Source organism: Nelusetta ayraudi, unplaced genomic scaffold (assembly GCF_046127955.1).
Source record: "Nelusetta ayraudi isolate G7.1 ecotype Tasmania unplaced genomic scaffold, CSIRO-AGI_Nayr_v1 ptg000002l, whole genome shotgun sequence".
In the NCBI taxonomy this organism is placed as follows: domain Eukaryota; kingdom Metazoa; phylum Chordata; class Actinopteri; order Tetraodontiformes; family Monacanthidae; genus Nelusetta; species Nelusetta ayraudi.
In genome coordinates this window covers 8,322,649-8,348,280 of record NW_027466052.1, presented here as the reverse complement: position 1 = coordinate 8,348,280, position 25,632 = coordinate 8,322,649, and the positions used below count along the sequence as shown (strand labels likewise).

The following is a 25,632-nucleotide window of genomic DNA, read 5'->3' as shown; positions in this document are numbered from 1 at the left end:
GACTTCCCTGCTGACTAAAATCTCAGCCTGTGAGCTGTAACTGCTTATTACTTCTTGCAAAGGGCCTTATTCAGGACCACAGTGTCATAAATATCGTGCATCTCTAAAAGGATTGTCTCAGCAGTCTCTCTGCAGACTTATGGGAAATTAACAGTGTGGAAAAGACGGAAGCCAGCCAGCTAGACAGCAAGCCGGTGACTGACTGGCCTTTTCACTTTCACTGCACTCATTTGCAAGTATCATCACCATCATCTTTGTTTATAACCACGGAGGGTCTGAATGACTCACTCCTCAGTATGACTCATTACAACCCCGCTGGTGACCGCTTGTGCATCACTATGCATTAATGTACGGTGTTCTTGGGCTGAAGAAACAAAACATTGTGGTTCTTGGATTGGCTTGTCCTGGGTCTTTCACCCGGCGAACCAAACCAATCAGTCGTAACCACAGACTTGGAGAACACAAACAGGTGCCAGTGTCTGAGAAACCTGACAGGCAGACAGTTTTGGCAGAATGTGAAAGAGCTGTCACCTTCTTAACATTCACCACACACAGAGATCTGACACAGCACAATTGGTCACAGTCACAGTGGCCCTAAGGCCATGTCACTCCAAAACATTTTTTATTTTTTTTAATGCTGAGGTTTAACAAAAACAAAGTCTACATCAGGCCAGCGTGACGGACTCATCATGCAAGCATTGATATCCTGGACCTTAAGAAATTAATAGAAAACGAAGAAATGCTTCTGCTGCATTGTTATAAATTTGCTGTGAGCATTCACAGCCTGCCAGTGGCAAACAGAAACTGGCCTTGGTGGGACACAGTCGTACAGAGTATTGGGCACATTAGCAGTTCCTCAGCTCCGCTGGCACAAATTGAGCTGACTTCGCTCTCGTACCAAGTCATTTGTCACAGAAATTGTGATTCTATGAGGCCTCCAACCGTGATAATAAAATGACTTCCAAAGGCACTTAAATACAGTATCAACAGCAATATGGAAATACTGCGAGGAGGGGAGGGCAGCAGGCGTGAACATTTTGGGGAGTGAGCACTGCTGCGGGGACAAACCAGCAATGGCTCCCTGCAGCGCAGGCTCATTGTTTAATACCACAGATTTATTCTCCACCTCACTCGCTGAATAATGATGGCTGGGATCGAGGCAGAGAGACGACTTATCCTCTGTCTTAACTCTTTGCCTGAGCTTAGAGTGAATGCTTGATGTCCTGATGGACATCAGTATATTGGAAAATAGACTCTTGATTTGCTCAACACTTACTCATGTTGACTGAAAGTTAAAAGCACTCAAGTCAATGTTACATCAGTAAAACGATGATGACCATTATTGGCCTACAGCCCTGTGTGAAGATTATTTAAAATAATTGTAAAATCAACTACAAAGAAAGCAACCTTCACTTTTCCCAAAGTGTGGGAATTTTAATTGGACTTCTATATTTTATTATTACATTTCTACATTGCTAGACGTCTGAAGAAGTTCTAGAAAGTGGATTCTGACTTTCCTGTGACCACGTGTCCCGCCTCGCCTCTCTCCATCGCAACACTATGAAGGCATTCACTCACCAGTGAACAGAAAAACCACACAAACCCCTTCAAAATGTAATCGAGACAATCTCGCGGCCACCTACAGACACACAAGACATCCGTGGTATCCCCCATTCTGTGGTCTACTGGTGAGTAAAATTCAGAAGAAAACAGCAATGCGCAAATCTTCTCTCATGACAACAATCATTTTTAGGTCCCATTACAGGACGCTTGTTAGAAACAACATCCCCAGCTGTCCTGGTAAAGATCCGAAGACTGGTGAATTGCCTGTGAAAATCTCCCTGGGTGAGCAGTTGGCGAAATTGTAAGACCAGCAACGCTCTTCACCACCTTCAAATTCCCATCACTACCCTTTCTTCAGCTGGTCGTCTTCCTTGTGATTGCCTACTAGTGTTCACGTGTAAAATGGTTAAAAGTCATGTTCGAGTGTGAGCTGCCCCGAAAGAGAGCTAAATTTACAAAGAAATTGAGTGTCAGGAACAATTAGAATCTGCTCCTCCACAACAAAATGAGAGGCGGCCCGTCTCCGTCGTCCACTGTCTCAGGGTGATCGCTGAATCCCGAGGCATTTGGACGCACTTGATCACACACCTCCGCCCTGCTGCTGACACTTTTGTCTTTGAAGGTCAAAGCCGATATAGGATCAGCCACAGAACCAGAAGGGCCACATGCCGCGGAGAAATCACAGCTTAATGAAAAGAAACACGGCCGTCCCTGACCTCGGTTCTTTTGAGGTTTGACGGGCGCTAAACATAGCTGAGGACGGAGATTTAAATGAGCGGCGGAAAGGGCGGCATCTAACGGCGGGAGGTGAAGCACGGCTGGGTCGTCACCCTGCGCACAGAAAACAATGTGTCAGCAGGACAACAGCTGCTCGCTCTCCCCTCTGTTGATGTCTGAAGTCGATGTGTTTGGCTGCTGTGTTTCTGGACGTGGGCAGCGCATTACAAATGTGGGACTTTTGAGCAACGGCAGGCAAACTAAAGCAGAGTATTTAGTCGCAAGTCCTCCAATATGGTCACAAATCACATCCATCAAATAACATAAACAATTTCCCATATATTTAGAGTTAAATTCAAGCAGGCAGAGCAAATCCAATTAGTCTCTTTTTGAATACGAGGCCGCATACTTTTGCATTTGGATCCTGACCCAAAGCAGGCGTGTCCAACCCACATTGCAAAGTCGAACACAGCTAATCACTTCTCTGTGCAATGTGGAGCAGAAGGGGATGTGAAGTGAGGCGGGGGGAGGGGGGACGCTAAAGCTGAAAATCTCCGGCAGGATATACAAGGAGGGCTTGAAAATGGCGGCGTACACACAGCAAGCAGCCAATAACAAAACAGCAAAACTTAATCTCAAACATGTAAAATAGTCCAGAAATAAACCCCCTATCACAGGCGGCTGTTTAAATCAGCCAGCTGCATTCTTGATAAGGGCGGTGCCATAAACACCATTCTTGTAGCATGAGGTGGAGCGAACTGATTGCACTTTTACTGCTTCTGTTTAATTTGAGCGGGGCCAAGTCATCCATAAATTCCTCCGGGGACATCCGCCCATGTGTAGGAGGCTTAACTGGGCAAATGATTGCTACCTAGTCAGCAGAAATAAAAACTGGATTAACGCATTGGAATAAAATATAAAGAAGCTTGTAGTACAGATGCAACCGCAAGAGTATAATAATGAAATAAAATATTCAATTTATTTTGTAGCTGAACATGAAAAAAGAACGCTCAATAACAAGTAATTGGCAATAAGGACAGTCTGAAATCTCATTGATCTACAGTATCTGTACAGCTTTCAGTCCATCCATCTAGTTTGCATCACCGCTCCTCAGACCAGTGGTCAGACAAACAAGCACAATCAAAACCACATGTTCACAAGAATATGCAAGGCTCCTGGCGGGAATCAAACCCGCAACCTTCCCACGATCCGGTGTCCTACAGGAGCTCTGGGCTGAGTGTAGTGGCGACAAACAGAGGAAGTTACTCCACGGTTGCAGCAGCCGTGTGTCAACTTGATCGTGTCAGAGCGAACAAGGAGGAAAATATCAATCAAACCTTGTCCAGTTTAAAAAGCTGAGCTCTGTCTGGGTGCTTCTGAAGTGCGAGTCCATGAATTAAACATCTCAACTTCATTCACCAAAGTCACTTTGCAAACGGCTGAACTGCTTCCATATCAACAATCTCCTTCCAAATGAAATCCCCTCAGGGTTTTGATGGGATGCTGCATTTAAACCACGACAGAGAGACACGACCACATCCACTCATCGCGCAGGATTGAAGGGAGCTGCAGTCAACCTGCGTGTGCCTGCTTCGGTCGAATACCACAATTAACAAACCCCGGGGGTAAAACAGGAGCAGTTGGGCGATATTCTTCATTCTCATTAGTGTGGAAATGAGGCACAGCGAACCCTCCCCCGCTTTCTATGATATCCCCCCTTCTGCTCCCCGGTAATCATGTGACAGCAGCCGCCACCCAGCAGCTACTGTATGTTAGTAGTGCGCCCAGGTCCTGTCACATTCCCCTGCACATTTGCAGGGTTGCCATTTAGGTCCACTCGATTTAATGTTTCTCAACCATTTCTCAAATGCGTCTGAAAGCAAATTTAGCAGGACAAGAGGAGAGGAGAAGATCACCAGCTTTGGCACTGATATGCCAGACAATAAAAGCATGGCTAACACTATCACACATGTACACATCAATTAAAGGCACCTGCTTATGCCACTCAAGACAGAATTTTAATTGTGACAGCTTGCTCCGTTCTCTGCAGCACAGATGTTGTTTGCAAATTATGCAGAAAAGCTGCGAAAAGCCGTAAATCACACGTCAACAACGCACACAGATTGTGCTATCTCAGCAAAGCTCAACGGCGGGAAAAAAAAGTGCAGACGAGATTCGAGAACGTGAGCGTTGTGTAGCAGGATGAACGACAGTTGCTGCACCGTGTCCTGTAGTAAACCCGGCACACTTTACATAAGGGTTTCTATAAGGGAGCCAAAAGCTGGCCTACCTGCAGGCTCTCGGCGACAGTCCCATGCAGCAGCATCCGTCACTCTCCAGAACCCTGAGCATTTTACTAACGCATCTCAAGACGCTCCGGCGAGCTGTCTGCTTTTAGACACTGAAAAATACATGACCTGCAGTGTGATTCCGGTCCGACTCTCTCAGCATCATTGGCATTTTCCACAGCAAACACGGTGACACTGCACCGAGGCGCGCGCACACACACACACACACACACACACACACACACACACACACACACACAAACACAAATTGCATATGTTTGGCATCAGATTATCTGTCTGGACTCTGATCCCCATAATCCTACAGCAGTGACATCAGAAACAAATCAAACATCATTAAAAAAAAAAAAAAAAAACAGATTGTGGCAATAGGAAGCGAGCCTTCGGGACGGCAACTGGATCAGAACCGGAAAAAAGTGCTTCCGCCACTGTGAGACATGACTTGCACAGCAAGACTAAGACAGTTGCTGAATCTAGTGACAAAACAAAATGCAAACAAATTACAAATAATAATAATGAACTGCTGACTTTGCACACAGGAGCTCCTCTTTAGCGAGGCCACAGAGTGTGCCATTAGCCGGCAGGACGGGTTGATGGCCCTGAGCTCGCATTTGTGAATGGAGCGGGTGCCATCACAGAGCCGCTGGAGCCGCCTGAGGAGAAACGCTCTAGTAGGATACGCTCTGTTTTCCGTGAAAGCGTTTTATATAAGCCGCGTCACTGCCATTGTCCAAAGCGGGAGGGTCACCTCCAACACCCGGATTCTGCTAAACCTCATGCTGGGAAACATGTCAAAATCCCTTACACAATCACGTCAGAGGCATTATTATGTCAATCCGATGCTAAATACCCTCGTGCTTCCTCTGCGCGCACTCACACAAACGTGCACACGCCAGAATATCAAAAACCAGTGTGTTTTTTTTTGTTTGGACAGTGTTGCTGTTTAAGATTATCCAGCGAGAGAACCGCTGCACCCGTCGACAGCTTTACATTATTTTTTACGAACTTGCTGAGCATTTGTGACAAAGTCATCAAATTTTCACACCGAGGCTTCTGCGGGGGGAGGGGTTGACGGCTGCAATATTTTGCTGCAGGAGAATCTTTGCCCTGAGGACGTCCAGGCTCTTCTCCCGCAGAACACATTACTGCAGCAGACCTGCAGAAGTGTTTGAGTCGGCTGTGCAGTCGCTGCCTTCACCGCTTGTACGGCCAAGAGTTTCCTCAAAACTCCCCAAAACTCCCCAAAAATCCTCTTTGTATGTGTGTGTGTGTGTGTGTGTGTTGGAGCAGATGTGGGGGGGGGGAGCATAAGCTCTCTTTGTGTCCAAAGTTCTCGGAGGCTCTGAGGGAGCCCTCCCCTGCAATTCTCATCACACACTCGCAGTAGAACAAACTCCACGGTGCACAGACCTGGCGGACGCACTCCCAGTGGGGGAGCTCAGACAACACGGCTCACAGACCTGAGGCGACGTCGACACGCCCTCACAGTTCACTCACCGTCACGGACACTGGCAGCGCTGAAGGTTCATACTTGGATCAGAAGTTCTGATCGTGGTACGATGTATGGTGGGAGACTTTGCTCCCAGACAGCCGGGATAGACAACAGCACCCCCCGCGAGCCTGAGTCGGTGAGCGGTGATAGAAATCAGATGGAAGGACGATGTATTTGTCAAACATCAGCTTCAGCAGAGATGTTTGGCTGATGATGGCGAGTGGGGATGTGGTGAGGAAGCTGTTGATGTTGGTCTATTATCTATGCTTCCCTTAGCTGTCTTTTTTTGGAGCTGTTTTTTTTTTTTTTTTTTAATCCAGCAGGCTCGTTTTCACGTGAAACAGCTTTCCTTTGAAGGATGTTTTGAAGATTTAAAAGATTAAAGAAGATTAATTTTGACTGCTTTATTGTTTCCTTGGCACAACAAAGGGAAACAACAGCATAAACAAAATATCAGCGCAAGTTTTTAAAACAGCCAGGCATGTAGTCAGCCGAGAATTCCATATTTGGTGCATTGTCTCTTTTTTTTAAAATCTCTTTTTGATTATTTTTTGTTCAATACTACATCACTTAGATTTTTTTTGTTCTGTTTTGTCTGCTCCGATGACGTCAAGAGCATCTGGCTTCCATTACTTCAGTGGGAATATTATGAACGCGACAGATAAATTTGAAATCTAGACTGGACATAATTTAAAATAGCAAGAGAAAATAGTCTGGGAAAAAATAGTCTTGTCATTTGGCTTCAGTCCCCTCCACTCCACAGCTTGGTTCTTAACGCTTCTACGCTCATTTTCTCCAGGAATTTACCTGATGAATCAAGTGAATTAGGTGAAGTTCCCCTTTGTCAGTGGAGGGTAACTGCATTTTCCAGGCTATTTATAGATCTCTGCATCCTGACAGCACGGGGAGAGCTTGTGGGGACTTAGGAGGCTGATTAAGTCGGGCATCAGAGGAGGAAGGTATAGGCCACATCTGCCAAGCAGCTCTTTGAGGAGACCCTCGCCTCCAATATCCACTCTGTCCATTCGAGTGGGAGCTAAATCACAGTCTGGGATATTTTAGGAAGGTCACAGCACTAAACTAAATGCACTCCTTTTTCAAATAGCGCAACCCTCCGTTACAGATCAACGTTATGTCTATTCTTAGGTAGGAAAAAGTCCCTCTGGAAAACGGCGGAATGCTGCTGAATAGAGGTCTCCTCCCTCCACTGACACCAATTCACGTTAGTCTGTCCCTGCACCAGATTTAGCCGAAAGCGCGCAGCCATTGTAAGTCACTTCCATGACCTCTATTACCGGCTAAGCATACAAATGAAGCGCAGACTTTTTCGGCCACATTTCACTTTGCGGCCGAGGGATGAAAGGGGAATTGGGAGCCGAGGCGTGTAGCACTGGGGCGGCCGGAGTGAACTGAACACGAGATCACAGGTCCAGCGGTGAGTAGGAGCAGACCAAGCAAGAACGGCCATTACACAGCCAATTAAAAAGGAAAGGGGGAAAAAACGAGACCACCACGAAGACTGAGGCAAAGCCAAAATGAGATGCTGTGTTTTAAAGCGACACAACCTGCAAAACAACAACAACAACAACACTGACTGGGGCTGACCTGCGCCGCCAGCCTCGCATCTCATACTAGTATTATACGTGTAGGTGTAACTGTGCAGCCGGAGGTTTCCGGCTTGCTGCCTCCGAGCCCGGGAGCGCCGCAAGCAGGCCGCCCAATCACGGAGCACATAGAGGAATGATAAATAGGCAAAGTAACCTTATTGCTGCGGCTCACACTGGGTGCCTTAGTGAATGATAATAAGCCAGATATGGAGGCAGCCGATGTGTGGCAGGGTCTCTGCGTCGTCACCCAATTAAAAGTGGGGGAGACAACAGCTTGAAAAGTGCAGGTTGCCGCCGCGCCGACCAAACATTACAGCACTCAACCATCTCTGGAGGTGCAGGGGTTTTGTTTTCAGACTGCATGTACAGCTTCAGAGAAAAAAAGGGAACAAAATCATGTGCCGGCATGTGGAAAATGTAACTAGCAGCAGATGTGGTGCTGCATTCGCCTGTATATACATTATATCTCTGGAGGTCTGCCTGCCTGCCTGCCTGCCTGCCTGCCTGTCTGCCTGCCTGCCTGCCTGCCTGCCTGCCTGCCTGCCTGCCTGCCTGCCTGCCTGTGTGGGCCGGGCACTCAGCAGCTGTCCTGCGGATGAAAAGGCAAAGGCATGTAAACAAGAACATTCCTCTTAGAAGTTTATCTCCGTGAGGAGCAAGAGAAGTGGTGGTGGTGGTGGTGGGTATGGTTCTGCATAAAAATGAACCATGGAGAAGCGTCGTAATCAGCATGAGCGATCACAGTTGTGCTGACTTCAACGCAGCAGCAGCAGCAGCAGCAGCAGCAGCAGCAGCAGCAGTCGGTGACCTGTGCTCCTGAGGCACTGCAGCGAGCCTTTCCCTTCCTCCCCTCGCTCTCCTCCGGCCAGCAGTGGCCGACGCGTTGACACAGCGCCTTCCCGTGCACGCTCCCCCAAGGGAATCTCACGGATTGCAGCCTTCCTGCCTCCAACCATGACCGGCCGACGCACTCTCGAGAAAAATTTGCACGTGCGCTCCGCGGCATTAGCGGCAGCAGCATGCTGTCCCGAGCGCTTCATCACCCAGACGCGCCTCCTCCGCGGCACCGTGCCCTCCCGACAGCGTTACAGAGAGACGCTGGTACACACCTGAGAGTCGCCCGATGCGCCGGCTGCCTCCTGTAGGGCACCCGTAACGTCTGCCGTCCCGGCTGGCCCAACATGTTTGCTGCGGCTCTGTGATTTGCTGCGCCGCTGCGCTCTCCTCGCCGCGCCGCTCCCCTCGTGAGTGTGCGCGTGTGAGCGTGAGAATGAGTGTGTGTACTCCTCTCAGCTGGTAGTGCTGCTAATGCTGCTGCTGCTGCTGCTGCTGCTGCTGACGTCCTCTGCTGTGCACTGAGGCATCACTTCATTCAAAACATCCTCTTTCCCGCGTCTGCCGTGCCGGGGGGGGGGTTGCCAAGGCGGAGCTTAAAATGCATGCGATCGCTGAACTACCGCCTGTCTTCGGGAGCATTAGGCTTGTAATAGGTATTATTAAGGGCAGCCGAGCTCACCCAGTACATGGTGTACGAGGCCCCCGGAGCATCAACTAAAACCCCAGGTACAAAAGCGTCAGCCGTAGCCCATGTAATCACATTCTCTTCACCCACTCCTTCCCTGCAGAGGTGCTCTTTTCAGACGCACACCTCCCCTGCTTCTCTCGGCTAATGTATGCGAACCTCAGCAGTCCAGTCGCAGCGCCCCCCCCCTAAACAGGACGACCTCACTGTTTCATTCCCTCTGCAGCCACAGAGGCAACGCAGGGCCGGGGCAGTGAGCGGAGCGATCAGCACCTTTCGCGCGACACATTATGTCACGGTAGAGAGAATATGAAACGTGTGGAATAAAAATAGTACAAAGAAACAATTTGAGTAACCCCTCTCACGACCATATTACATCTGACATTTGATCAGACAAAACAGGCTTATTTTGAGAAGCAGTTATCTGCCGGCTCCACATTCTCCTACACAGTCAAAGGAAAAAAGACAATAAGGCTGCGTTGACACTCTATCCATTTCCCACTCACTTTCAATAACACTTCATTTTCGCTGCGGCGGCGTCTGTCGACTGAAGCTGAGTCTGGTTCTACCTGTCACACTACAGGTGCCCCTGAACTGTAAAACTCAAGAGCAAAAGCACAAAACATGACAACCTTCGACACTGATTGGACAAACGCGCCATTCGTCTTTTCAAGTGGCAAAAGTTTGGCTATAGATTCTCATCATTTGTTTTGAAATTCATTTCACTATTGTCTCTATAACTACCAGTTCCAAAGACAGACGGCGCCTTCGTCCAATCAGCAATGGCTAACGTCTCCCATGCTTTGCGTTTGTGCTTTGTGCTTCAGGGCTGCTGTAGATTCCAGTGGAACACCGGCATCTGGTAATAACTGATAATAACCGGGTAATAATCAAGGTGAAACACACAAGAAGTGCCGCTCAGCCTCATGAGTGACAACAAAGGTAACAACAGCTGCATCAGTAAGGGAGGAATGTGTAAACGTGACAAGTTTTATGACGCAAGATATAAAAGTGGAGGCGGGGCTATGACCTAACAGCGGAAAAGACTGATGACCGTGCTCGCCGCCACAAATACCTGCTATCAGCTTATAAAGCAGGTGGCTCGGGGGAACGGAGGCGGTGAAAAATGTTTCCTGCGACCGCCGAGCACTTAGGAAGTCGACTCCCCGGCTGCACTGACAGCACGCGCAGCACATGCGGGCGATACATCCAGATGCGGCTGCCCTCCTCCCCCGAGCTCCATCCTGCTCTTCACCCCTGCCCCTTCTCATCCATCTGCACTGTCTGGCACGTCTCATTAGCATACCCCGGCAGGAGACGCAGGCTCCTGGCACTTGCAAATGAAGGCCTTTCTCTGCGATAAGAGCTGCGGTAGTGATGCCACCGCCAGTGGTCAGTAATCGATCTGGGAACGCACCCGCATTAGGATCTTTAAACCAGCAAGATAGCAGCAACAGCGGGCGCAAAGGCGACTGTAGCAAAAGCGGAGCGCTTTGTGAACTTAAGAAATGTTCAGGCTCAAAAGTTGAAACGGTCCGAGGGAAATTATGTTGCAAGATCGAGCTGATGACTCATTACTGGAAGCAAACCACGACGCAAATTCGGTGTTTCCTGCACGAACCAAATGCATTTGCTTAAGTGCAGCCAATAAAATTGACAGAGCAAATGGAGGTCACTTGGGGTCAATATACAGTATATATGCATATAGCACACATGTGCACTATACATTGACTCTTAAGTGTCAAGATCTTAAAACTACTGACATGACGACAACTTCCTCACAGGTTATAAAGTATCTACATGTGATTTCAGAACACAAATAATCTCTCAAGGAAACAGCATACAATAAATTGGACTCAAGCATGTTTACATGCATATAACAAGCCAGGAAAAAGCACATAACATTTAACAATCCCAAACATTAGACCTGGATTACAATATATATATATATCTAACGAAACCCTCTTTTTAAGACAGAGTGGGTGTTCCGTGAGTCTCAGGCTATCCTCCAGGTTTCAGTTTGTGTGCTCTACTCACCAGTAAGTGGCCAAACGTTGACATATGTCAGGTTGCAATGTTTCAAATGTCCTTATCTCTCCCAGACCTGAGGACAATGTGCGAGGAAGGTCCCATCCCTTTTTCGCTTTTTCCGACCGTGCGCCACGGAGTCTGTTTCAACTCTGCGCTCGGCACAGGAACACAAAAAGCAGCGTCAGACGGGACGAGAACTGCTGCTTCAGCGCAGCCTCCTCTCACCGACACTCCCTGTGACTCTTCTGCCACGCAGCCCGACGTGGATTCCCCACAAGAGTAATAAAATCACCAAACACGCCCTCGCCCCGTTACCGTAAGGATGATAAAGAGGTGGATGTGTCATGGGCCTTGCTCACCGATAAACTCGCAAGTCACTTCTGCTCTTGCGCTGGAAAAACGGCGTTTGCCCTGCTCGCTGTGCTGCACGGTCAACTTTAAAGTGCTGACCTTGGACTCTGACTGCAACCAGAGACGCTGGTATCACCCCGAGTCCTCCTTATCAGATCGCATCCCCATCACCCGGGGAGAGGATGGACGGCAGACTGTAGCCGAGCTGCTGCTGCTGCTGCTGCAGCTGCAATTCAATAATCCACAGTCAGACATATGGAGCGGAGAAGAGAGGCCCGATGCAGTGTGGTGGTGGTGACTTTAGGTCGATATGTACGATGGTCAGCCGACGTCAACATCTATACCTCACTGCAACTTCCTCTGCTCTGTTGTACAGCGATAATTACACAGTAATGAAGCCAGTCTGTCAGAGAGAAGATAACAGCTATTTCATAAATGCACCTGGTCGGCGTTGAGATTCTGCTTATAGGTTTGTTTTAAAGATACCACTGGTCAAATCTAGTGACACTCATCTAGTCATGAGGGTACGACCTGACGACATTACTCATCACTTTTTTGCTGACATTTCACTGACGCAAAAGCTAAATATAAGACAAACAGAATAAAGACGTGTCGAAGAACAAGAAAACAAAAAGAAACAGGATCCAGCAACAAGAAAAAGAATCTGAATAACAGAGTTTTGATTTTGATGAGGTCTGTAAACACCAGAAAAACAAATCCCATCTCAAGACTAAACGGCGATATCTAGTGGCAACCTACAGAACAGCACGTTCCGGCAAATGCGCTCATGACAACCGCATCATCGCCGAGGCAAACATTCTGTCAGTGATGAGAAATTACCCCTAATCTTTGACGCACAATTAGAAACTTTTTCTAAGCAAATTCCAAAAACAACAGACATCCGGCTGGGGAGGCTGCCGCAGCCTAAAACTAACAAATTGAAAAATGCTTAAAAAGGAAAATCAATCCCTTCATGAATAAGGAATAAGGCTGACAGCGCTGCACTAATTAAACTGGATTGGTCGGTGAGAGCTCAGACAGTCGTGCGGTCGATGTGTTCAATAAATGCTGCAACGAGTGAAACCGCCCCAAAACAGCAGATCTGCTCCCAGCGCTGGCGGCCCGGCGGACCCTTTCATTTACCCTCATGCTCAACATTCTACTAATGGCGATGTGAATAATCAACAGGTCACCCACAATAACAAGCTGATTTTTTTTACCCCAGAGTCAAACACTTCATCCACAGTTCAACAAAAGCTTACTGAAGGCGAAGCCTTTGACAGCATCCGAGGTCATCGACAGAAAAATAATGAGTGCCGCATGTTGCTCTTCATCTAACTTTCTTTGTAACTGTATGACTAGACACTGTCTGTCGACTCATCTGTTCACTCCACATATAGTCACCAAGGTCATTTATGAACATACATCATTCAGTATATTTCTAACAGCAATTTACCCTACGGGGGGGATGCTTTGCATAAAACACCGTGAAGTGCCTTGACTACTACACGGCCACAGACCAGTCAATCAATGTGAAATTAAGTGGACTCGTACGCGATACTGCTTTAAAAATAGCTGCGAATTGTTCCAGCCGGTGTTCCGCTGCTCCTGTGAGTCATTTTCAATAATGGCGCGCCATGATTTCCTGCTCTCCCAGGGACTTGGAGCTCACTTAACATCACTTTGTTCGGCTCATCAAGTGTTTGACAGTCCCAGATTGTTCTCTGCCCTGACCTGATTGAGTGAACCGAGATGAGGCAAAAAAAGAAAGAAACAGCATAAATATATGACCTCATATAGGGGTCCTGCTGAACTTGTGAGCAAACTGTTGCCTATTAAGACGCTCCAGCAGCCACTGAGGAGCATTAGCAGGCGTTAGGAGTTGTGTATTCAGCCTGTCTGAGTCCTGTGTTCAGTCTCTTGATAGCGCCTTGGTCTTTGGAAGCTCCTGGGGGGAATTCCCTCCTTTTAAGCTGCTCTGCGTGACACGTGTTCAGCCTGCTTGTCATCAGCGCAGTACTACTCAGCCAGAGTGTTGTCGAAAAAAACGTGACGAAGGTGATGAGATTTAGTCAAGCTGGCAAAATCCACATCCCAGCAGTTTATGCCTCAGGGAGACACAATTCATTTTTCATTTCCTCAATGACAACAATAAATACAGCGAGCTTTACATGCTGTGTGGTTTTTAAAATGTAAAAAAAAATTAATCACATTTTTAGTGTGATATTTAAAAAAAACACTCTCAGTTTCACAAGGAATCCATTTCACCAAAGACATTAACTTTCAATAAATGCCCACCTTCACCTTGGTATTTTTGATCTAAATGTAAATTTTCTCTGCCAACAGAGGTTCTTTAGAAGAAGAAGCAGCTCATCATTTTCACACAGAAAACACTTTCGAGCACGATAAGTACTTGGGTGAAGAGGTAAGGTCTCGCTTTTGCTCTGTCGGACTTTCTCTTTCTTACACACATCATCCATCTTACACCTGTGCGGCTGCAAAATAATCATATCTCCTCATCCGTCTGGTGTGCTGAGAGCAGCGTGCGGGAGACCTGCATCGCTCTGCAGTGGCTCTGACAGAATGCGGCAGAAAACCAGTTGTCTGGAGTCGATCAAACAAAGGATGTTTGCTGCACGGAGACTCTGCGACAACACTTTCTACTTCTTAAATATCTTGACAAACAAATTAGAAAACATATTTTTGCATGAAGAAATATAATAAAGATTCTAATCAGCTGTTTGTCACACTGCATGTCATTTGCACTGCACTAATCTTGCAGCGTCTTAGCAAGGTCACCGCAGGCAGACTTGGACGCAGGGATGTTTAAAGACAGCGCCGACTTTAATCGGCGCTGAAAGAAACTTATCTCGACTGTGATAAGGTGTCAAAGCCGCATACCTTGGAAGAGTCTGACTCCTCTCCCTCACCAGACGAGGGAGTTGCAGCTCTGCAGCCGTCCCTGTTTCATGATCAGCCAAGTCCGACCCCTGATCAAGCGGCAGGCAGCTGCAACACCAGGTCCCCATCCCCGCTTGGGCATCCTCGCTGCCCTCGTTCTGCTCTGCCTCTTGCAGATTCGGCTCCGACTTAAACTGCATAAGCTGCCCGGACGGTGAATGACTCATTCTGGTGGTAGTTTATCATCATGTATAGCCCAGACCTGCAGGTTTTAATCTCTCCACTGGAATGGGGGGGTCCGGGATTGGAATTGCTAGGGCAAACACAGGGCCTGGTTAATGGCCTCATTTCTATTCTGCAGCACAAACATTAGCTGGTCATCACCGCTGTCGAGTCTGCAGTAAAATGCAATTTAAATTGCCATTTATAGATCTTGACGTGACGATGGTTAGTATGGACAAGATAGTGACAGCGCAAACCGGTGGGTTCAGAGCACGTCAAGGATGCAGCGGAGCGAGGACTGCAAAAACACAACGGCGGCAAACATTTTGAGCATGATACAAGGACGATGACAAATAGTCAGCAACGACAACGAGAGGGAGGAGACTTGCAACCTCACCGCTCACTTTCTTGGCCATTAACCTCACTATCAATTTTAATATCCATGCATCTGCTGGCGGAAATGCGGTTAACTCCTGCATCGTTGCCATCATCTTACTTTCTACCTATGTTGACGTGGCAGGATAATGTAGTGCCTGGATAGCTGACCTGCTCCGACAGTCTGTTTCTGCTGCACAAGGAAGCAAAGTGGTTTTTTGTGTGTGTGTGTTTTTTTAGAAGCTTAACTACATCGAGGTGCTTCTTCTTTTGACCTTGAAAAAGCATTTGGTTCTTATTCACTGGTAGTTCCACTCTCCGCACAGCGCACATGCGGTGGGAGGACAAGTGTGACATACCAAGGGAGGTAAATTACTGTTTATCTGCACAGGTTATATTTGTCAGGTCTTGGCTTAAAGGTTGCAATCAGGACTAAAAAAAAAAAAAAAAAAAAAAAGAAAAGTCAGTGAGTGATTTGATGCTTTTCATCAGCAGCCACAACTCAAATCCACCCAGCTTTTCTATAAGGGCATATCTATAATAAACACAAACACGGTGTGACTCACTTGACAAATCACGCCACACAACAAATATAGCGGTGCAGCGTTTTGGAGGCCCTTGTCATAAAATAATGCCCCCATTTATTTGAATTTTTTTCCTCCGGAGACAGGAAAGGAGTGATGTGCTCCATTAGGATGTTTCATCAAGACTGACACAACAATTCCTGGGGTGTCAATTTCCTGCTGAAGGTCACTGTTTCAACACGCTGGCTTGAAAGATGGCTGAGAACGCCACTGAAAAGCGTGTTTATGCACACCTGGAAGAAGCCTGCGGGGGCCAAGACAGGTGAGCGTCATGACAAACACTGCGTCAACGCACCGCAACGATGCAGAGCCGTCCGACAAAGATGATACGTTATCTTCACCTCAAAAGGGGAGACGCCACTTTATAAAATGCAGACAGATGAGGCAGCTTTTCTGTCTAGACTGCTGGTCTAACACATTTAGTCATGGGCCAAATACAGTAAAAAGATGATCTTAATGCAGCTTGGCTGCTGACTAAATGACGTGTTTTATTCTTCATTGTAAGGAGCTGAACTAAAACATCTGTTTATGATGCAAAATAAAAGTCAGTCTGCCAGTCCTGTGGTTACTGTCACCTTTTCTTATTCCCATTCCAAGTCTGAGGATTACTTTAATGGTGTTTTTACACGTCAGCAATATCCCTGGAGCACAGCTGTAGATAAGAGTCACATGGCAGCATGCAAATATCCTGCAGAACAGCACGTCCGCTCATGTTATATTTTATTATTATTCAAATTATATTCAACAGGAAGAACACTGTATACTTAAAAAGAGTATAAAGAGGAACAGACAACGACCATAACAAATTCAAAAAATGAGGCGAACCTGAGAGTCAGTTCAGGCGGCCAACTGGAGCACAGCTGACATACATGTGACATGCTCCGTCCTCCACAAGGACCTATCAAATGCACCTTGATAATTTGGCGCTCTATTTAAACTGCCCGGTCCCTCGGCTCCCTCTCTGCCTGTCAACGCGCGTTGCCCTGCATCAGCACTGCTCCCGCGATTTCAGCCCCGCATCCACCTGCAGGCTCCAGGATTGTGTGTGTTTTCCTCATCACTCATATATGCTTTCTCTTCACTATAATGCCAGTAGCTGTGTTTCCATTACAGTTTTTTGCAAAATGTAAGCAATATTTCTAAAAAATTTTCATTGAATGGTGTGAAGCACATAAGCCGTAATTCTCGTTAAAATCTCACCCTACGAGATCTCACTTTGAGGACGATGAAGGTACAAAACATTTTGCGATTAAATCTGCATTTCAATGTTGTTTGCTGTCAAGAATGTTTGTTTTTTTATATTTTTCTCTTTGAAAAAAATATTCCGTCTCCTCCTCCATCCAAACATAACGCACCATTTTCACTTCAAGTGACGAGTAAATGTGTTTTGTGATATACCTCTATATTGATGCGTCTGGAAAAACCACCTTGTGAGAGCGTCAAAACCTTTTAGCCATATTTGAGAGTTTTTTTGAAGTTTAGGTGTTTCCATTAGCAGTTTTTTATTGCAATATTTAGGTTTTCCCAATTCTAGGAGTCATAGAAACGCAGTTAGCGTTAAACCCTTGCGAGGCGTGATGAGCTCGGAGCCCGCACGCCACACCTCCCACATGTATTGCTGCTGCAATAAACATTACAATCGTGAGTTGTCTGACTGATCTGGTTTATTACACGCCAATCACGACATCAGCCAACACCTGCCAAGTGAAGTGATACATCCTGTCAAATGCCAATCAGATTCCTTGGTTGGAGAGAGACTGTTGTGCGTCCATGCATCCATTTCCTAACCCCACTAACGCTGCACTCAGGGGTTGTTGCATACATTGGTAGGAAACAATGGCACTAGAGTAGAAGACAGATCCTGCAGCACAGTGCGGAGCTCTGCAAGGGGGATGTTAAACAGCACGGCGAGCCCATGTGACCAAGAAAATGACCACAACGTGAGCGAAAGCAGTTTCTCACTTTAACCAGTCACGTCAAATGAACTTGGGCCGTGTGAGAAAAGGTGTAATGACCTCAGAGATTGTGTCATCTGACAAAGGTGCAGCCGGAGTCTACATCACGTTAATGTTTGCTCTCTGGAGAGCACTTGCATCACCACAGTTTCACATACGTGAACCAGGCAGCACCAACCATTTCATCGGCATCTTTGTCTGTTCGTCATCTAGGCAGAGCTCACAGCCAGGCACGACCGAAGACAGTCTAACAGACTCTAAGATTCCTCTGTCCTTGCTGTGCTGATTTTAAAATAAATAAATAAATCAGATGACACTCTCTCACTCTCGCTTCACCTTAACGCTGCTGCAGCTTTCGCACTGATCCGTCTCACCTCCACAGCCTGTGGAGAAAGCTGTTCCGTCTGACTGGCACTCACCGACAGGCGGGTTTTCTTCATTACAATGCACAGCGCTCATCAGCAACTCCCAAACAAATTTCCCTTTTATCTCCACTCTCTTTGTAAAAGCAGCAGAAGGTACTTTGCACAGTCAGGCTCATCGAGAACACCCAGTGGGCTCTTCAACTGATGTCTAACCACTGTGTTTTTTTAAGCCTCCATACATCCCAAAGATCAGCTTTGAGCTTAAAGTTTAACTTTGGCGTTAACTTGTTCCAAGAGAGTGGCATAGTGAGTCAAATAACTGGGATTAAAAAAAAAGAGAGAGATTAGCAGGTTTCTTTAGTTTGTGAGTATATTAGCTATTGTCCACCTGCAAAAATGATCCACAAAGACAAAAGAGGTTTAGCTTCAGTTAGAACACTCTCAACTGATGGCAAACAAGAGAACAACATATGTACAACTTTAATACAGATATAAGCATTGTGACTTCTGTAAAACGGCACCGGGAGAGGTACAATATGATCCAAAAAGAGAAAAAGTGTTTCTAAAGACTAGGTGCTGAATCTCAGATTCGACTGAAAAGTTGTGACGTCAACCAACGACCACGTTCAAGCTCAGCAGCAAAGCTGCATGGAGTTGGCCAGAAAGTTGGGATTCTTAACTTTCCTTCTCTTTTATCATCTGCCTTGCATAACAATCCCACAACATCATGTCGCTAATTAACCCACGCTGTCTGCTTTTAAAATAGCCAGTTACAAAGCCGCAGCACACCCGAGAAAAGAAAAAAGATAACTCCACAAGGCTCCGCAGGACTTGAGGGTAAATCATCACATCTCATCACGTCGATGAGACAAAAGCCTTTTATGCTGCATAGCCTTCTGCGACCTTTCTGCCAAATAATTCCCTCGTGCTGTCCCACACAGTTTGACCACTGAACAATACGAACTGTGTCCTCAACAGGACATCATTGTACCTCCGCTGGCTCAATTTTGTCCTTCTGAGGTATAGAATTGCACTTCTCTCTATGCCCGCTGGCCAGCAGTGATATGGTGGACAGCTCCTGCCAAGGAAATCTGATTTGCACGTCTTTTCTTTTCCTCACTATGTATTTTGCTGTCTGGTTTAATCATTTCATTAATGTCTGTCCAGACACAACAGCCTGATTCATTTGTAATATTGAAAAAAAAGAAATTGCATGATTGTTGGAGATGATTTTCAAACCAGGTCATGCCCTTGGAGATCTTCCAGAAGTATGACAGCGGCAGACTTCGTTTTAATTTGCTGCCACAGATGGCAACAATCTCCTTCTCCAGTGAGCACTGCTCAGCGTACTGAAAATGCTAGTGGGCATTACGCATTCAGCTATTCATTTTGAACAAACACTGAAATTCTATTAACAGTGTGCCACTAGCTGAAATTGGATTTTATCATATTTTAATATGATTAAAGGAGGTCAAAAGAATTAAAGAATGGTTTGCAATGGTTGCAACAAGATGGCACAGGTTATACCGATACCTCTCTGTTGTGTTAGGGTTAGGGTTATTTAGAATTGTTGAATTATATCAGATGAGTCAGGTTGCCAAGTCTTTATGATGTTTCGTTGAGGAGTTGTTCAAATTTGAAGTCATTGCAGTGAACCGAAACTCAATGAAATGACTGTACTATGACAGTTTAGCATGAAATTGGAAGCAGGAGCACAGTGTCTTTTTTTTTTCGGGGTCCAAAAGATTAAAAGTCCCAGATCAACCCAAAACATGCAGGTAAGACTGTTCTATGATGGTTTAGCACAAAAAAGTGGGAAAGGGAACAAAATCTCGACATGTCCGAAATCGAATAGTCATTCTGTTCTTTTGTTTTGTTTTCAGGGCCCACAAAATTTAAATCCCAAATGAGCCCTAAACACACAGGGAAGTGCCTGCAGCAGGAATCAAACCTGGGTCTCTCACATGACAGCCAATGGTTTAACCCAGTGAGATATTCACCCCTCTTGTCAGTTGAGTGCAGAGGTTTGTAAGTACCTCAAACACACATAGATAGGAACAAAACTTTGGGTAAATTTCAGTGGCTTCAAGCAGGAATTGAACCCAGGTCTCCCACACGACAGGCAGCAGTCTAACTCAATGAGCTGTCCTTTCTGCTTCAATGCCAAGCGTTTAGAAGTTGACAAGTACTACCTCTGTTGCCTGGAGCAGGAATCAAACCTGGGACTCTCACATGACTCATCAGTCTTGACATTGGACTGCAGAGGTATATCATATATAGACCAGCTGCCTCAACCAGGAATTGAACACCAGTCTCATGCACCACAAACAGCAGGTTAACACAATTAGGTGTCCTGTCTGCTGCAACATAGAGAGTATGGAAGGACATAAGTATCTCTATATAGAAACACGTTGGATTTTTTTTTTTTTTTTTTTTTTTTTTTAAATAAGGCTCTCCTGCCTGGAGCAAGAGCTGATTCCCGGGTCACCCACAACAAAATCAATAGTTTAGCCTACTCAGCTATGCATTCCTCTTGATTGAGGACTGCACATGTAAGTACCTCAGTTATGTGTAGAGTATGCAAAAAATAATTGGGATATTCCAGGTATCCCAGAAATAGGGTCCTGCCTCCTCAATTTATCCTTCCCAATCTCCAAAACCACCTAGAAAGAGCTAAAACACTGAGGTCGTCACACATCTTCAACTTGTCAGCGCTGAAGATGGCCTGGTGGTGAACAACACTTGACTCCCAACTCAAAGCTGTTGTGTGTTTCGGTGAATGTCTAAAACCTAAACCCAAAAACAACCCATACCAAAAACTTGTGTTGCGTTGATCAAATTTCAGAGCATTTCGAATTTCCTTCAACTGGGAGCCGCAGGATCAGCAGCAACCCCAAACCTAACCCCAATTGACTCCAATCATAACCCCAACACCAACCCTAACCCCAACCACAACCCTAACTCCAACCCCAACCCTAATCCCGACTCTTACCCGAACGCTAACTCCTTTTCTCTAACCCTAATCCGAACAATAACTCCAACCCTAACCCTAATCCTAACCCTAACATACCATCTCAAAATAAATGTTTTGTAAAATAGGTACCTATCAACTCAAAATAGCCATAACCATAACCCAGTCCTCACAATAGTGAAACTACAAATGTGAAACTTCAAACATGAATAACTCTTCAACAAAACTTCAACGAGACCTGGTAACCTAATCTGTCTGATAAAATTCGACCCCTCTGAACAAACATTACCCTAACACAACCCTTTTTTTTTCCCGCCCAACAGCAGCGGCTACACAATCTAGCCTTTGTACTCCACCTCGGCTAAATTCCACCATCAACACCGACAACCAAATCTCCCGAGCGTTGTCAGGGGCAGCAGCGTGTGGACTTCAGTCCCACTTGAAGTTTTTGTTGCTGTACTCTTCCTGGAGAGCCAGCACATGAGAAGGGAAAGCCAGCAGTGGGTCCTATCAAAGCACCTCGTGGCTGTGCGCTGGACAAACAAAAGCGTCTCATAGACCCAGGCGTTGAAGTGGAAATGATGTGAGCGTGAGATGAAATTTTAAACAAACATAAAAACACGCATGGCTCGCAGCTCACCGGGGAGGTGGAAAGGGGGGGGGGGGTGGACTCACAACGTTGGTCCTAATTGAGGTTGTCCCTGTGGTGTTAATGAGTTAAACTTAAAAGCCAGAATTACTGCCAAGCATAAAAACCAACACTAGTGATTTTTTTTCAGCAGTCTAGAATGAGGGCGCAGCATGTGATCCTTTGCAATTTTTCTAATGTGTTTTTAAGTCCTAATCCTTCTGAGGTGGAGCCATCTTCCCTCCCGTCAGGGTTTCAGTTTTGCCAGCAAACATCAATAACCAGGGCATATCTCGCATCAAAGCTGTTAAAATATTCCTCGAGCGTAAGCTGTTTTTTTCCCCCTACATTTAATCAGCCGAGCCGTGTCATGCTTCTGAGAACAAAGTGCTGATGAATAAGGAACGCCTGTGTAGCCACTCATGGCCTAATTAGCTGAGTGCTGGAGTTAAAAGCCAGATAGGTTTGACACAGGTGACATTTCTAACAGAAATCTGCCACCACTGATGACATTAGAGATACAGTAAAATGAACACGTTGTTTCCAAATCTGAGCCCTGCACTGATCAGCTGTGTGTCACACACACCGAATTTCAACATGGAATGCTACAGTCTGTCGAGAGCAAACAGTGAGTGTAAGACCTATTAAAAAAAAAAACTGCACGTGTTGGAGGCCGATGTAAATCGGTGTGTAGAGACTGTGTCCTTACTGCAGTGTTAACCAAATAACCAATGTGTTACTAGTGACAGATATTGATTGTGCGAGGGCCACCTGGTTCAGGGTCAAAATGGTAAACACTCCGTCAAAACACCTTTGTATTCGCGCTTTTTAAAAGTCTGACTGCGAGTAATCATCTTAATGTGGAACGTTTGTGTGTTTTGTTTAACGCGCAAAGGGAACATGGAATTCTTAGTTTGTAAAGGATGAATGGGGCCACGACTTGCTGCACTGTCTTCCTGTTCACTGTTTGACTCCCAAAGAATCGTCTCTAAACCACTGAAGTACTAACTTGGGAGCAGTGGGAGCAGGAGGAAAACAGGATCCATTCACGGCGTTAGCGGTCCAACCAGTTGTATGCTCATGCAGCGGGCGGCCCTGACATTTAGGCAGCCATATATCACGCAACTTTGCCGGGGTATTGTTCTCGCTCCTCATGGAGGGAAAGCTGCACCGGCTGAGAGGCACGAAACGCCCCCTCTTTCTTCTTGGTGTCAGTGGTAACAATTTGTTAGCCATGAGTATTTAATGTCTTGACTTCGAGCCTTTGGATGCCTGTTTTTTCTCTTTCACTGCCCATTGAATGTTAAGACATTGCAGATCAGAAAGAAAAAGCAGCTCAAGTCTTTTGTGGTGCTTTAGCTTGTTTCTGACTACAAGTTACTAATACTAATTGAGAGCTGCAGGGTCTGGCTAATGCTAAGAACATCACTGACCACTGACCTCTTATTAGCGACTTGTCAGACCAACTAAAGGAAAACAGAAGGCTTCTGTTTGGGATAACAGCGGCAAACTTAAAGGGCCATGACATCGCTCTGTCTAGTAAAACAAACAAAACTTAATCGCCAACAGAGGGAGGGAACAAACATCATAATTCACAATGATTCATCAACAACAATTTGTCTCCCCTTTATGGAAGAGCGGCCGCTCTGTTTGTCTTTGTTAGCTGATTTATCTGATTCCTTTCAGCATGATTTGCTGGTTGCGCTGGTCGCCCCGCTCTCGAGCACGGTGTGAACTGAAATGCATTAACACTGATGCACACAGACAGCCGCAATGTACACGCACACACACAAAAAAAAAAATCCATTGTGTAATAACACTGCAGATGGAGATGCAACACGCATTAATTCCTGAGCTGGCAAAACATTGCAGATGTGCCAGCTGATGGGGCTCATTCCCAACCTTACAACCCTCCTCCCGCTTCCACCCACACACACACACACACACACACACACACACACACACACACACACACACACACACACACAGAGTGTTTATTCTGGGAGCGTGTGTGAAAATCTGGCCAATGAACTGAGCGATGACTTTGTAAACCCTGTCCTCCTGGCTTCAATAATGCAATCATGCTATACATCTCTGTCACCACTCGGTCACACCCCTTTACTGCAACCTTTCCAGCAGCCCCCCACCACTTCCCACCCCCATCTCCAGTCTCACACGCACGCAGCGCGCGCGCGCGCCGGAGCCGTACACCTATCTAATGGAGAGTGGAGGTCCTGCATGGTGGATGTGAGGAGAATTTTAATAGCCCTCCTTCCTATCCTGCGAGCCTCTGCCGCTCTGCCTCCAGCGATGCGGCCGGAGGTAATTGCGTTCACCTATGCAACGGGACCTCTGTCGGTGCGTAATGCTCGCCGCCGCGCTCCAACTGTCATTTATAATTAGCGTGCGCTCCACAGATCAAACAAGTTTATCCACTTTGGAGCCGCCGTGTTGGATAGCAGCAACACGAAAGAAGGTGGAACAGCTTCCATATTATTACATGGGTTCAGAGCGTCTTAACACGGGACCACGCGGAAGAAAACGGCGCCGACATCAGCTTCCCCCCCCGCCCCCTCCTCGCGCCGCCACACGCTGCAACGCGGCTCCGGCGCTACTCACTTGATGAAGTAGCTGGCTCCATCGTCCGTGAAGCCCTCTTCCCATCCTCTCGGCAAATCTATAACAACAAACAATATATATATAAGCAAACGTCCAGTGGAAGGGAAACAACGCAGCGAAGAAACCCAGCCTGCGGTGCGTTGTGTTGTTTGTTTTTTGCCCCCCACCCAACAAATCACAGCCAGTTTGGTGGCGTCGTACCTGAACGTATCATGTGTCCCGAGTTCACAGGTTCCCCGGTGCGTGGATGTAGCCAAGTGGTGCTGTGAGTTGTATCACTGCGAGACGAGACAGACACCTGTTACTAAACGCTAACCGAAACAAGCAACATCCCGCGGCCAAACGAGAGCTCCGTAACGGGCAGGGAGCCCCTGGCCAGTGACGGGAGAGAGAGAGAAAAAAAAAATAGCCAGGATAATAAACGAAGCTCACTCAATGAAGAAGACGCGGCCATCTCTGCAAACTCCGTACGACCAGAAGTCTGGCAGGGCGTCCCGTCCGAGAGGTGCCGCCATGATCTCTCCGCAGCCTCGGCTCGCTCCTTCTCTCGCCCTCCGCTCACTTTTCCAGGGAGTCCACATACTAGCCGCCGCTAGGGCTGCGGCGCCGTTTTAAAGGGGAAGAATGCCGCCGCCGGAGCACACTTCAGCCGAGTTCTGTTTGCCCAGTGTAACTCGAACTCGAGCAGCCACCGCGTTCTCGCGGGCTAACGCTGGTAGATGATTAAAGAATAATAAATACAACAGAGCAGCGCTGCGGAGGCTAAAGAAGGTGTAGCCCTAGGGGGGCTGTAAAGCTGCTCAACTACAAGACGTTTGACTGAAACAGTCCAGGATAATACTGTGTCCCGAGCGCTGCTGTTGGGGTTGTTTTTGTTGTTGTTTTTTAATGCCCGAGGAGTCGTTTTTTTTTTTCTCTCTCTCTCTCTTTCGAGTTTTTGGCAGATTCCATGAACAGATACTGAATGTAGAACTTTATCTCTGAAGGGCGAGTTGAGAATCTACAGTCTGAAGAGTGTCAGAAGATATATGACAAGAACAAGGCTCAGGGGGAATATTACAAAAGACAAAAGGCGTAAAACAGGCGCGGTCACCAAGGGCAGAAACTGCAATAAAAAAATATATTAAAAAAAGTAAATGGAATAAAAGACCACAGTATAAAAGAATGTCCTGAAAAATCTGCTTTGTTCTGCTGCAACAGGAGAAAAGATGATAGACATTAACAGCAATATTGTGTTTTCTTGGGAGGCAGCAGACTGAAAGAGAATTAAAGTTCATTATTATCATTATTATTGTTATTTGTTATCACGTCATGCTTAATGATGCATATTGTCTATTTGGAGGACACGATTTTCAGTCAATTTGGTTCCGATCATGAAGAACTCTTACTATCGTTCAGGCAAGTCCTGTCCTTCAACCTTGAC

General features: G+C 46.5%; 1 protein-coding gene across 9 annotated transcripts in view; it reads right to left on the bottom strand.

Annotated features, from left to right (window-relative positions):
* Positions 1–25,233, bottom strand: part of plekha7b (pleckstrin homology domain containing, family A member 7b) — a 66,862-nt gene extending 41,629 nt beyond the window's left edge. For 3 of the 9 annotated variants that reach the window (XM_076022054.1, XM_076022063.1, XM_076022143.1), the window contains exons 1-3: positions 24,642–25,232; positions 24,411–24,487; positions 24,210–24,267 (exon numbers count right to left, since the gene is read on the bottom strand). In XM_076022054.1, the coding sequence (XP_075878169.1) occupies positions 24,210–24,267; positions 24,411–24,487; positions 24,642–24,790 (284 nt within the window). In that variant the 5' untranslated portion in view covers positions 24,791–25,232. Of the gene's footprint in view, positions 1–8,794; positions 8,906–24,209; positions 24,268–24,410; positions 24,488–24,641 lie in introns of those variants that run through there. The other 6 variants (XM_076022084.1, XM_076022091.1, XM_076022118.1 and 3 more) reach the window with 4 other exon arrangements.
* Between the last annotated feature and the right edge of the window lie 399 nt (positions 25,234–25,632).